We start from the raw sequence: 9380 nt of genomic DNA, 5'->3' as shown, positions 1-9380 counted from the left end.
CCACTTAGCTGTTTTTCCTATAAATCTCTTTCTAGGAATAATTTGCCTTTTGTAATAGTGTAGCCTCTTCAAGTGAACTTAGCAGTGCTGAACTGTGCTGTCACACGCTGGCTTAATGTATGCGATAAGCAAATCAGTCCAGATGGTCTGTCCTGCTCTCCAGAAGCCACTTAACAGGTTTGTATGCCTCTAGGGGAAGAGGCTGAATGGATCCCTTCTGTGTGTGGGTGTGTTTCTTTTTCTTTATTTCTTTATTTATTTTTTTTAATCGTTGCCCTTCTCTGAATAGCTTATAAAGGGCAGAGTTAGAGGCAACTTCATGTCCTGTGAGCATGTGGGAATATTCATGCTGATTGGGCTCAGGAACTAATGGGAGAAATGGGCTGATTGATTGATTGACCATGTCTGACAGTGCCCAGCAGCAGTAGGCAAACTGTGCAGCTGGTTTCTGTGCAGTCGGAGTGCATTGTGCAATGCAGGTTTCGGCCGTAAGAGGATCGTTGTCAAAGGAGTGGTGAGAGGGGAAAAAAATGAAGAAAAAAATCACCCCTCCCCCCACTAAAAAAAAAGTGATAGTTTCTACAATAAAGACAAGATGTGGTTTTATTGTAAAAATTTATTCAGCGTAGTCTTGAAGAGGTTATAGTAGCGTATACAGTGTTGTACAGTATATACACTATAGCATACACAGTAAGCAGTATGGTGTGTGTGTGTACATATATACTACAGTGTATACAGCATTCCAGGCCTGGTGCAGTGTTTAATACTGCATAATGGATGTCAGAAACCAAAAAGTAAGAGCCTGTGCCCATTGTATGTCACTGGCAACGTGTTTGTTTGGGGCTTGGTGTAACTTGTTGCTTCTGCATCAGGATAGAGGTGGAACTTGAAGGATATTTAAGGCAAGTAGAGTGCAAGATGCACTGCTTGAGGTCTAGAACTCAGAAACGGAAGCTGGAGCTGTGATTTGCAGTCAGCAGGTATTTGACACTTAGCTCTCTGCCCTGTAGCCATTTGTGTTTGTTCTTACATGAAAGTGCTTAATACTTCTGTGCTGCAGCCTGAGACCAGTTAGCATTCACAGCACTAGAAGCCTTCTGGCTTCTAGTTACAATTAGTGAAGTGACACAGCTTTCTTAGTTAGATGCTTCCATGTAGAGGAGCCATCAGCCATTTGGTTGGTAATGCCAGCAGTGCTGAACTAGCTAGCTATCTTGTCCCCTTTAAGGCAGTATGGAGAAGTTGTATAAACACTGTGGAGCTTTACTGTGAGAGCTCAAAACTTCCAGTTATCCCTGAAAACATAAGAGGAGGAAAAGCAATTTTGAAGGTGCTGCTCTGAGTCTGATGAGCTGTGTAGGGGAAGGGACAATGTGACTCCCAGACAAGTTGGGAGAGAAAGCTGATGTGCACATGCTGTGGCCAAGGACTACAGATTTTAGTTCCAGCCTAGAATGACATAGACAAGTGGTGACTGCTGCAGTTTGTGTGTGTTTGTTCCTTTTTATTTTTATTTTTTTTGGATGTATGGATATGGAGAAGTATAAAAATACCATAGAGCAAAAAATGGGCGAGGTGCCTTAAATATAAGCATCCTTGGATCAAGATTAGTGAAGAAGTTAGTTACATAATGGGTTTTCTCAGTTTAACACCTTCTAATCATAAAACAAATATCAAATCTAAAACAATTTCCACATCAACTCCATTTCTTGTAGTGCATCTCTCTCATACTCAGCTATAAAGTATTTACAGGGTTTTACTAATTTACACAATATGGCTTTAATAGTGTAACACAAAGCATCAAAAAGTCTCAGAGCAAAGTTCTTCATAAAACATTCTTTCTAAATATAAAGTCTGGCTTTTCATTGATTTGGCTGACAGATCGGCAGCAGTATTTGTTTTCTGCGATTGTGCATTTTTTGACTGATGATAGAAGCACAAATTGTGGTCATTTCCATCAGAGATTAAAACTCTACTGGAGTCAGAACTACCTCCCTCAAAGCCCAGCTGAATGCACGAGTTTCATGAGCCACGGTTTCACAGACATTGCCTTGGACCTGTGCGTTTGCCGCTAAGGTAAGGAAGAGAAGGCCTTTCTTTTGGAACTTTCATATTAAGACAAGAAAGCAGGATGTATTTCGTTTTTTTCTGAAAGTGCAGGTCTTTGGTAATGATAAACAAAATGAGCGTAAGCAAGGCGGGAAGGGGGGTTTTGCGGGGAACATTGTCCAGCCTGTATAGGGAGCAGTCAGACTGATGGATGGAAGAGGTCATGGACAGGTGGCATGATTTATCATCGAGAATTCAAACGAGGAGCAACCTGCAGAAGAAGAAAGATAAGCTAGAAACTATATTGAAGAAGACTGTGCAACAATTCTAGCTCTTAAATTGTTACATAACCACACCAGCTTGGAATAGAAATCAGTTGCTCGTTATGCTACAGTATATAAAGCTTGCTCTAGTCTGAAGTATTAAAGGTGACTGTTCTTGGCAGGAAACAAAAGCAGCGATTGGTAATGCAGTTGGAGGAGACCATGGTAAACTCACTCATGCCACTGTTCTGTGATTATACTCAAAGCTTCTACCTAGATTAGTGGTACAGGAAAATGCGGCTATGGCTAGGAAGGCAGCCCAACTGGAAACAAGTTCCTGTGTACAGTCTGAAATACATTATAAAACTTTGGAACATGTTTCTTCATAAGTTAAGCAGTGAACTGGTTTGCCATTATTGATGGTACGTGGAGAGAAGAATAGGCTCCTCATTTCAGCATTCCTATAAAATCTGACCAGTTTTCCTTTTATACAATCCTATAGGCATTCTTACAGAGTAAGAACCAGCTGCTGTTGGCAGTGTGGCATTAGTGGCTTCTACAGGACTGATTCTTTCGGTGAAGAGCGAAGTAGGAATGGTGATGACTGCAACTCGGACCCTAGTCAGTCTGCAGTAGGACAGAGGAGCTCTTTTAGCTCTGACACTGGAGGGGGAATGAGTGTGGGTCTAAGTATGTTCTGGATGTATTTCTGAACAACCTTTAATCTGATAATGCTAGAATCAGCTGCATATGTGTATCTGTCTGACTAGCAGGAAGACTCTATGAGCCTTCAATTTGATGGACAAATGTGAAGTTCTTCCCTGAAATTTGTCTTTGAATCAAGCTGTAGGGATTGCCTATCTTTTGGTTCCTGAGAGTCTGTTTCTTTATGGATCAAGTGGTCATAAAACTTCATCTGGCCTGCTCTTCCATGATGGGTGAGATGTTTACTTGCAGAAAAAACATGTAATGGTGCCAGAGTAGGGTAGGACATAGTATCTACAATCAATTTAAAAAGGAAAGTGGGTTTTTTGTGCTGGCTTCCTCTGTTTTTAAAATCCTTTTTTTTTTTTTAATTTGATTTGCAACAGCATGAAATCCTGCAGAAAACAATGACAAATCAACTACTTCATTGCTTGAGTAAATCTGGCAGTCTTGCAGGGAAAAGCGCAACATTCAGCTCCAGTTGAGGAACAGGCTGGTTGTCTGGAACAAAGTAGTAATCTCTGCATTTGCAAACAAAGCTTACAGCATGTCAGTGTGTTGGGTTAAATGACAAAACCCCTTTTGGATGCACTGTGAGTATCATTTCTTGGCAAGATGCGTCTGTACTCACCACAGTTAGATGGCCATTCTTGGCTTTGGCTATAAGCAGTTCTGATCCTGATATAAAGTCAATTATGCCTTCTTTGCCTTGCCCAACTGTAAACTTTATACTGTGAAGAAAAACAGAACAGACTTGCTGAGCATGTGTGAACTTCAAACTCTTACCTTTTCTTGGATGCTTTGTACTGATGCTTGCTTGGCTGCAGTGAATCTGCTTGTTTGAGGAAACAGAGCCCTAGTTAAGATTTGCTAGATATGTTTTGATGACCTTGCTATGGCCCTGTAATGCTAAAGCGGAGCTCCTTTCCAGAACAAACAAGAAACCAAGACGGCTTCCCTCACCTTCCCTGGTTGATGTTGACATTATTGACTTTGTCCGCACGCATTGCTGTCTTTGTTAGCGTCTCAATCACGTGGTCGCTCTGAAGCACGACATCTCCCTGTGAGGGGAAACCCACAGTAATGGTTTGCAGTCATGGCTTTTCAGAGATAATGACAAGATCATTTTTAGTGATTATATTATAAATTGACAGAGAACTATTTCTGCAGGATAGAGTGAATGAGAAAAAAACCCTTTCCCTGTGGACAAGGTTTGCTGGAGTTCTCTAGGGCCTGTCTCAGATCACACTCTGCATCTGCAGCCATTAACCTGTTATTTACATGGTATCAGTAATCTGGACAAAGGACAGCTGAACCAGCCATGAATAACAAACACCCATTAATTGAGCATAAATACAAGAAAAATAACGAGCAAAAACCTAAAATTCTAGTCAGAGCAAAGTTGTGCAGAGGGGCTGCTCACCATGTGTGCTTCCTCTCCCCTCATCCCCACCCCTTCCCATCCTCAATCTTTTACTTTTTCTCCTGTTAAAGTACTTCTAGAGGTGGATGGGGAAATGACAAGACAAGTCCTGCTACCTTCTGTTTGTTATCCTCGCAGTGCACATGTAGCACAAACAAGTTATCACTCAGGCTGCTGACAGAGATGCCTGTAATAGAGAATAGCCATTTGACAGCCACCACAATAATACTAAGATTCTTACAAGCATTTCAGAACCTCTCCCAGGAACGCAGCAACTGTTATACCCACGCCCGGAAACCCAACAGCTGAGAAACTGCACCGAAGCACTGCGCTACGATGTCAACAGAGAGGATGAAGTGGCTGCAAGGTGACAGAAAATCAGCTCCACCTCTGAACATGTTTATGTTTTTCTTCTCTACCTCTGTCCAGCAGAAAGAGGAACAGTGCTCATATACATGCTTTTGAGGCCCTCATCAACATGGACTTGAAAAAGAGCTGGCTTCTCTGTACCAAGTAAGATACCCAAACCTTACTTCCCCTGACTGCATTGGACAGATGCTTAATTCTAGTCTTGTACCTGGATCAGCAGTTTAATTGCTGGGGTACTAAGTGGGAAAGGGGCAACTGCAGCAACATGATTACTGTTGTCTTCTGCCCACTGTCACCATGGGGTAAAAAAGGCTTGGGCTGCTGTAGGAGCACAACTCCAAAAGGTTCATCCTTGCTGTGAATCCCTGTGACAGCAGGGATTGAGTCATCTGGCATATTGGTCTTTGCAGAGCTGCTTGCTGCAGGTTTTCATTCTGCTATGCTGGGAGCTAGGCCATGCATCCACGGCTCTGGATTCAAACATTGCTACTGAGCCAGCTGGCACTGCCTGCCTTACTTAAGCCAGGATTACCCTCTGTAATGTGTTGATCATGTTTGCTTAAAATAAAAAAAATAAATGAAACCCCTTCCTAGGGTAGATGGATTAGTTACAGAACATTGTGCTTGTTTCAGTAGGGTCTGTTGGAGTTTATTTTTGGGGATTTTGCTTAATATCTTGACAATAGCTACAACCTGGGTTAGCTATTCAATTAAGATAGCCTAACTCTAATGAAGATGGATAGATGTTGCAGCAATAATAGTGTCTTACGGAAGTCCCAGAACCCCAAACTGGTGTTGCTCTTTGAAACCATTTCAAATAGTGACAGCTACAAATGGAGCTGATCATTTCAACATTGCCCTAATGCAATTATTAACACCAAAATGGCTATAAGGAGGAATCATAGCAATGCTGGGAGCAGGAGCTGAGGCCATGAAGTGAGAGGTTTCAGATGGGAAAAGCCAAGTAGTGACTACAATGCATCAATCAAAGACTGAACGTTTTCTCTGTCCAGTGAAGTTCCCCCCTCCAAGTATGAAGTCAGTGTCAAATATTTAGGGGGCTAAATGCCATAGCCATGTCCTAGGCAGCTGCTATGTAATAACGGCGCAGTGCAGTGGACCTGCAGTGGAGATGTGCAACTGAGAAGTGACTTTGGTACACGGGAGATGTCTTCTCAGAGGTTGTGATTTTCGTGATGCTCATTTTCTGGAGTTTTAGGAATTTCAAGACTTAGAATGCTTTTTGGTATCAGCTCAAGTCTTGTCCAGGACAAACACAAATTACTTTTGTTATTCTTAGCTGAATGCAGTCTTTATCTTGGCTATAAACAAGTCAGTTAAAAACCCATTTGTCACTCTCACCTGTCAGATTGGCATAGTCGATCCGTTGTTTGATTTTGGATTCTTCAACTATGATGACTGCGTTCTGGGTAAGAAGCAGCTGCCGTGCTCTTGCTTTGTATCCTTTCCGGTCATACTTGATTACAGGGACTGCATACTGAAATAAGTATTCAGTGCTAAAAATGGAGTTTGTTTAGATGGCAGCTACTTTCCCTCTAGTCTAGATAGCTCACGAAAAGTACTGACCCGTGATTTGTAAACAGGGAACGGAGATGATTCTTTTGAGTCCTACTCTCACTTCTGCCACAGACTTTTTTTGCTAACCTAGAGGAGTTCTGAAAAATAACAACTTGGCCACTCCTGCTAAATCTGTACTATATCTGCCTGAGCATGAGCTTGAAAAAATCTAGATTAAACTTCAGTCTGTGTAGGCTTCTTCACCACCTTCTTTCCCACCCCCTTCAGCATTGCAAAGCATCATGAACACCAGCCATGCCCGTGACAACTCCTTCAATTCTTACTATTATAAATCATCTCAACCTCCAAACTGTATTTCTGAGCCACAACCCTTCCCATACACTATCATCTTTTCTTCAGAAGTTTAATCCTCCAATAACGACTTCAATTCTGCTGAATAATTCTAGAAACTTGACAAAAGTATTAGGATCCATAGCTCACCTTAATTGCTTCATTTTCCAAAGCCTGAAGGACTTTAGCATTTATCTCCTCATTACCTAAGTGAAAATTAAAGAGGAGATGTCAGAGAAAGAAACATCTAGGAAGAAGAGAGTACATAAGTCTCTCTTCCTGTTCAAATTTGCAACACCTACTCACCAAGTCGAGTGTTGATGAAGAGCCTAGGAACGCTCTGAGGATAATTGTCTTTTTTACCTTTAAAAATCTCACTGGCAATCACTTTTTGTTCTAACTGCAAGGACAAGAGATTTTTTTTTTTAATACTTAAAAAAATCTAAATAAAAGGAAATGTTTGTCTTAAAGATGCTTCTAACAATCATCGTCTAGCTCTGACCCTATGACTCATGCTAGTTACAAAATACGCCATACATCCCCTATCCTTTCAACAGCTACCTTATCTTTATGGAGTGGTCTGGCAGAAAGGAATACCATCAACTTCCTGATTTTCTGCTTCCCCCCTCACCCCACCCTTTCCAACAGTAGGGATCATATTTCCGGTTTGACTTTTTATAGGCCTATGGCATCCATTCACTGAATTTTGTTAGAGCTTTTCTTAGAATAAAGATTTTTCAAAACTCTCCCAATGCAGGGACTCTTAACCTCTTCCTTGTCAAGCTAACCAGTCTGACCTTCTCTGCCACTGTAAGACTTCTTTTCACATTTCAGATTTTTTTTCCCTGAAACCTTTCAAGATCAACATTTTTACCAAAATAAATACCATCAAAAAAAAAAAGTTATGGCCTTACCAGCACTCTGTAACATAGTCATGGGAGCTCTCCTATCTACTCAGCATTCTCTGCCTTAGCCTCTGACAAATAGCATGAGTCAGTCTCCATATTGTACTGGGAGTTCCTGTTTAGATGATTAGTCACCCTGAAACTTGTATCCTGGAAGCCTGTCCCTGTGAGCAGGAATACTCGCCCACTCTGTAAATACAACCTGTGCCACTTCAGAAGAACAAAGCCAGTGAAAACTGGAACTCAGACATACCCTTTGCTTTATGAAGGGCAAACGGACCATATTACAGAGTATAAAGTACATGAAACAATGAATTTCAATTTTCCTACCAACAAGGCTGGTTTGCTTTGGAGGGGTAGGGAGTATTCTGCTAAATTTCCTCCTCCAACTCAGTTTCAGTAATGGCTGATGTTAATCCTGTGTCCTTAATCCCAGGCTAGCCCACTAACTCATCTACAGTATTTCATTACAGGTGCTTAATATTTTGGCCTTCAGAAGCAATGTAATTTAGCTATGTGCTACTACAAAAAAAACAGTTTAAAGGCAAATATTGATATCAACTGAACAGTTATGCCTGAACTGTTCAATGTATACATTTCCCATTATCTCTCTTTACTGAGCTTTCAGCTATGAAAAAACTCACTCCCAAGACAAAGATGAATCAAATTTCAATGTAATTTTTATTCGTTTTACTGGACCAGAATATTATTCATGTAACTTGCCTGTTCGGAAAACAATACTTTTGCACCCACTGGATTCTCACTCTCTGCTTTATACAATCCAAGCAGAAAGACCCTGCTTCTTATGTTGTTATCCTTCACAGGAAGGATAACATGGCATTTCAGTATAAAAATGATATAGATATTATATAGAATATACAATTGTTATATATGATGTTTTATTTTCCACACATTCTATACATCTCCAGCTTTCCTTCTCTGGCCTTTTGTCTATAATATAAAAATTGAAAATGTTCCTGTGAAACTCTTAGCCAACCAGCAAAGAATCCTGTGCTTCAGGAATTCCTCTCCCTGTATAGTAGTACCCTTCTCCCTCCCATTCAACTGCTGAGAACCTCCTTTTGTTCTCAAATATCAGCGTAATCAGGCAAGTAATGCAAATCTATCACATACCTGCTGCTTCCACTCTGGGCTGATTCTCTTGCAGTAGCTCCAGACCATGTTCTGCATGCATAACTGTCTCAGGAGCTGGGATGCCTGAAGGAGATTTCATACAGTAAGTGAAAATAGCTCCAAGTTAAAAAAAAAAAAAAAATAAAAAAAAAATCTAAACAATGAAGAAAGAGAAATAATTGCAGAAAAACAAGGTTTAATTAATAGATTGAGTTTTAGAATTAAATAGTAGGAAGTTTGTTTCCTACCCTTTTCTAAGAGAGCTTGCCCTGCAACATTTCTCAACTGATTTAGAATGCAGAATAAATACTGGGGAATATTCCTCTTTACCCAGTTATTCCCTTCCTCACTTCTGCTGTACCTATGATCCAAGCAAACAAGGAACTCTGCATAAGATAACCGGAACTTTCTGCAATCTTATTTTTGCAGTTTCTTTCTTCCCCATCCTAAAAAAGCCATTCTTGTGCAGTTCTGCCTACCTCACAGAGTGATGGAGGAGGAGTTGGCCATGATTTGTCCAAAACATTCTTTGGTAAATTACGCTTAAGGTTCATCAGGAAGGAAAAGCGGATATAATCAAGGAAATACTCATTCTCTGGACAGCGAGGGTAGTTCCGGTAAATAAAACCTTTAATGAACCTGACGGGGAGGGGAAAAAAAGAA

At 40.8% G+C, this 9380-nt stretch overlaps 1 protein-coding gene across 4 annotated transcripts in view; it reads right to left on the bottom strand.

Annotated features, from left to right (window-relative positions):
- Positions 1–601: 601 nt before the first annotated feature.
- MYO1C (myosin IC) overlaps positions 602–9380 on the bottom strand; it is a 59712-nt gene continuing 50933 nt past the window's right edge. For 3 of the 4 annotated variants that reach the window (XM_062592356.1, XM_062592358.1, XM_062592357.1), the window contains 9 exons: positions 9197–9356; positions 8718–8801; positions 6985–7078; positions 6829–6884; positions 6172–6307; positions 4557–4627; positions 3981–4078; positions 3649–3748; positions 602–2320 (listed from right to left, as the gene is read on the bottom strand). In XM_062592356.1, coding sequence (XP_062448340.1) covers positions 2294–2320; positions 3649–3748; positions 3981–4078; positions 4557–4627; positions 6172–6307; positions 6829–6884; positions 6985–7078; positions 8718–8801; positions 9197–9356 — 826 coding nt within the window. In that variant the 3' untranslated portion in view covers positions 602–2293. Of the gene's footprint in view, positions 2321–3648; positions 3749–3980; positions 4079–4556; positions 4628–6171; positions 6308–6828; positions 6885–6984; positions 7079–8717; positions 8802–9196; positions 9357–9380 lie in introns of those variants that run through there. The other variant, XR_009960402.1, reaches the window with a different exon arrangement.

This window comes from Rhea pennata, chromosome 20 (genome assembly GCF_028389875.1).
Source record: "Rhea pennata isolate bPtePen1 chromosome 20, bPtePen1.pri, whole genome shotgun sequence".
Taxonomy (NCBI): Eukaryota; Metazoa; Chordata; class Aves; order Rheiformes; family Rheidae; genus Rhea; species Rhea pennata.
This window is presented reverse-complemented; position numbering and strand designations above follow the sequence as displayed.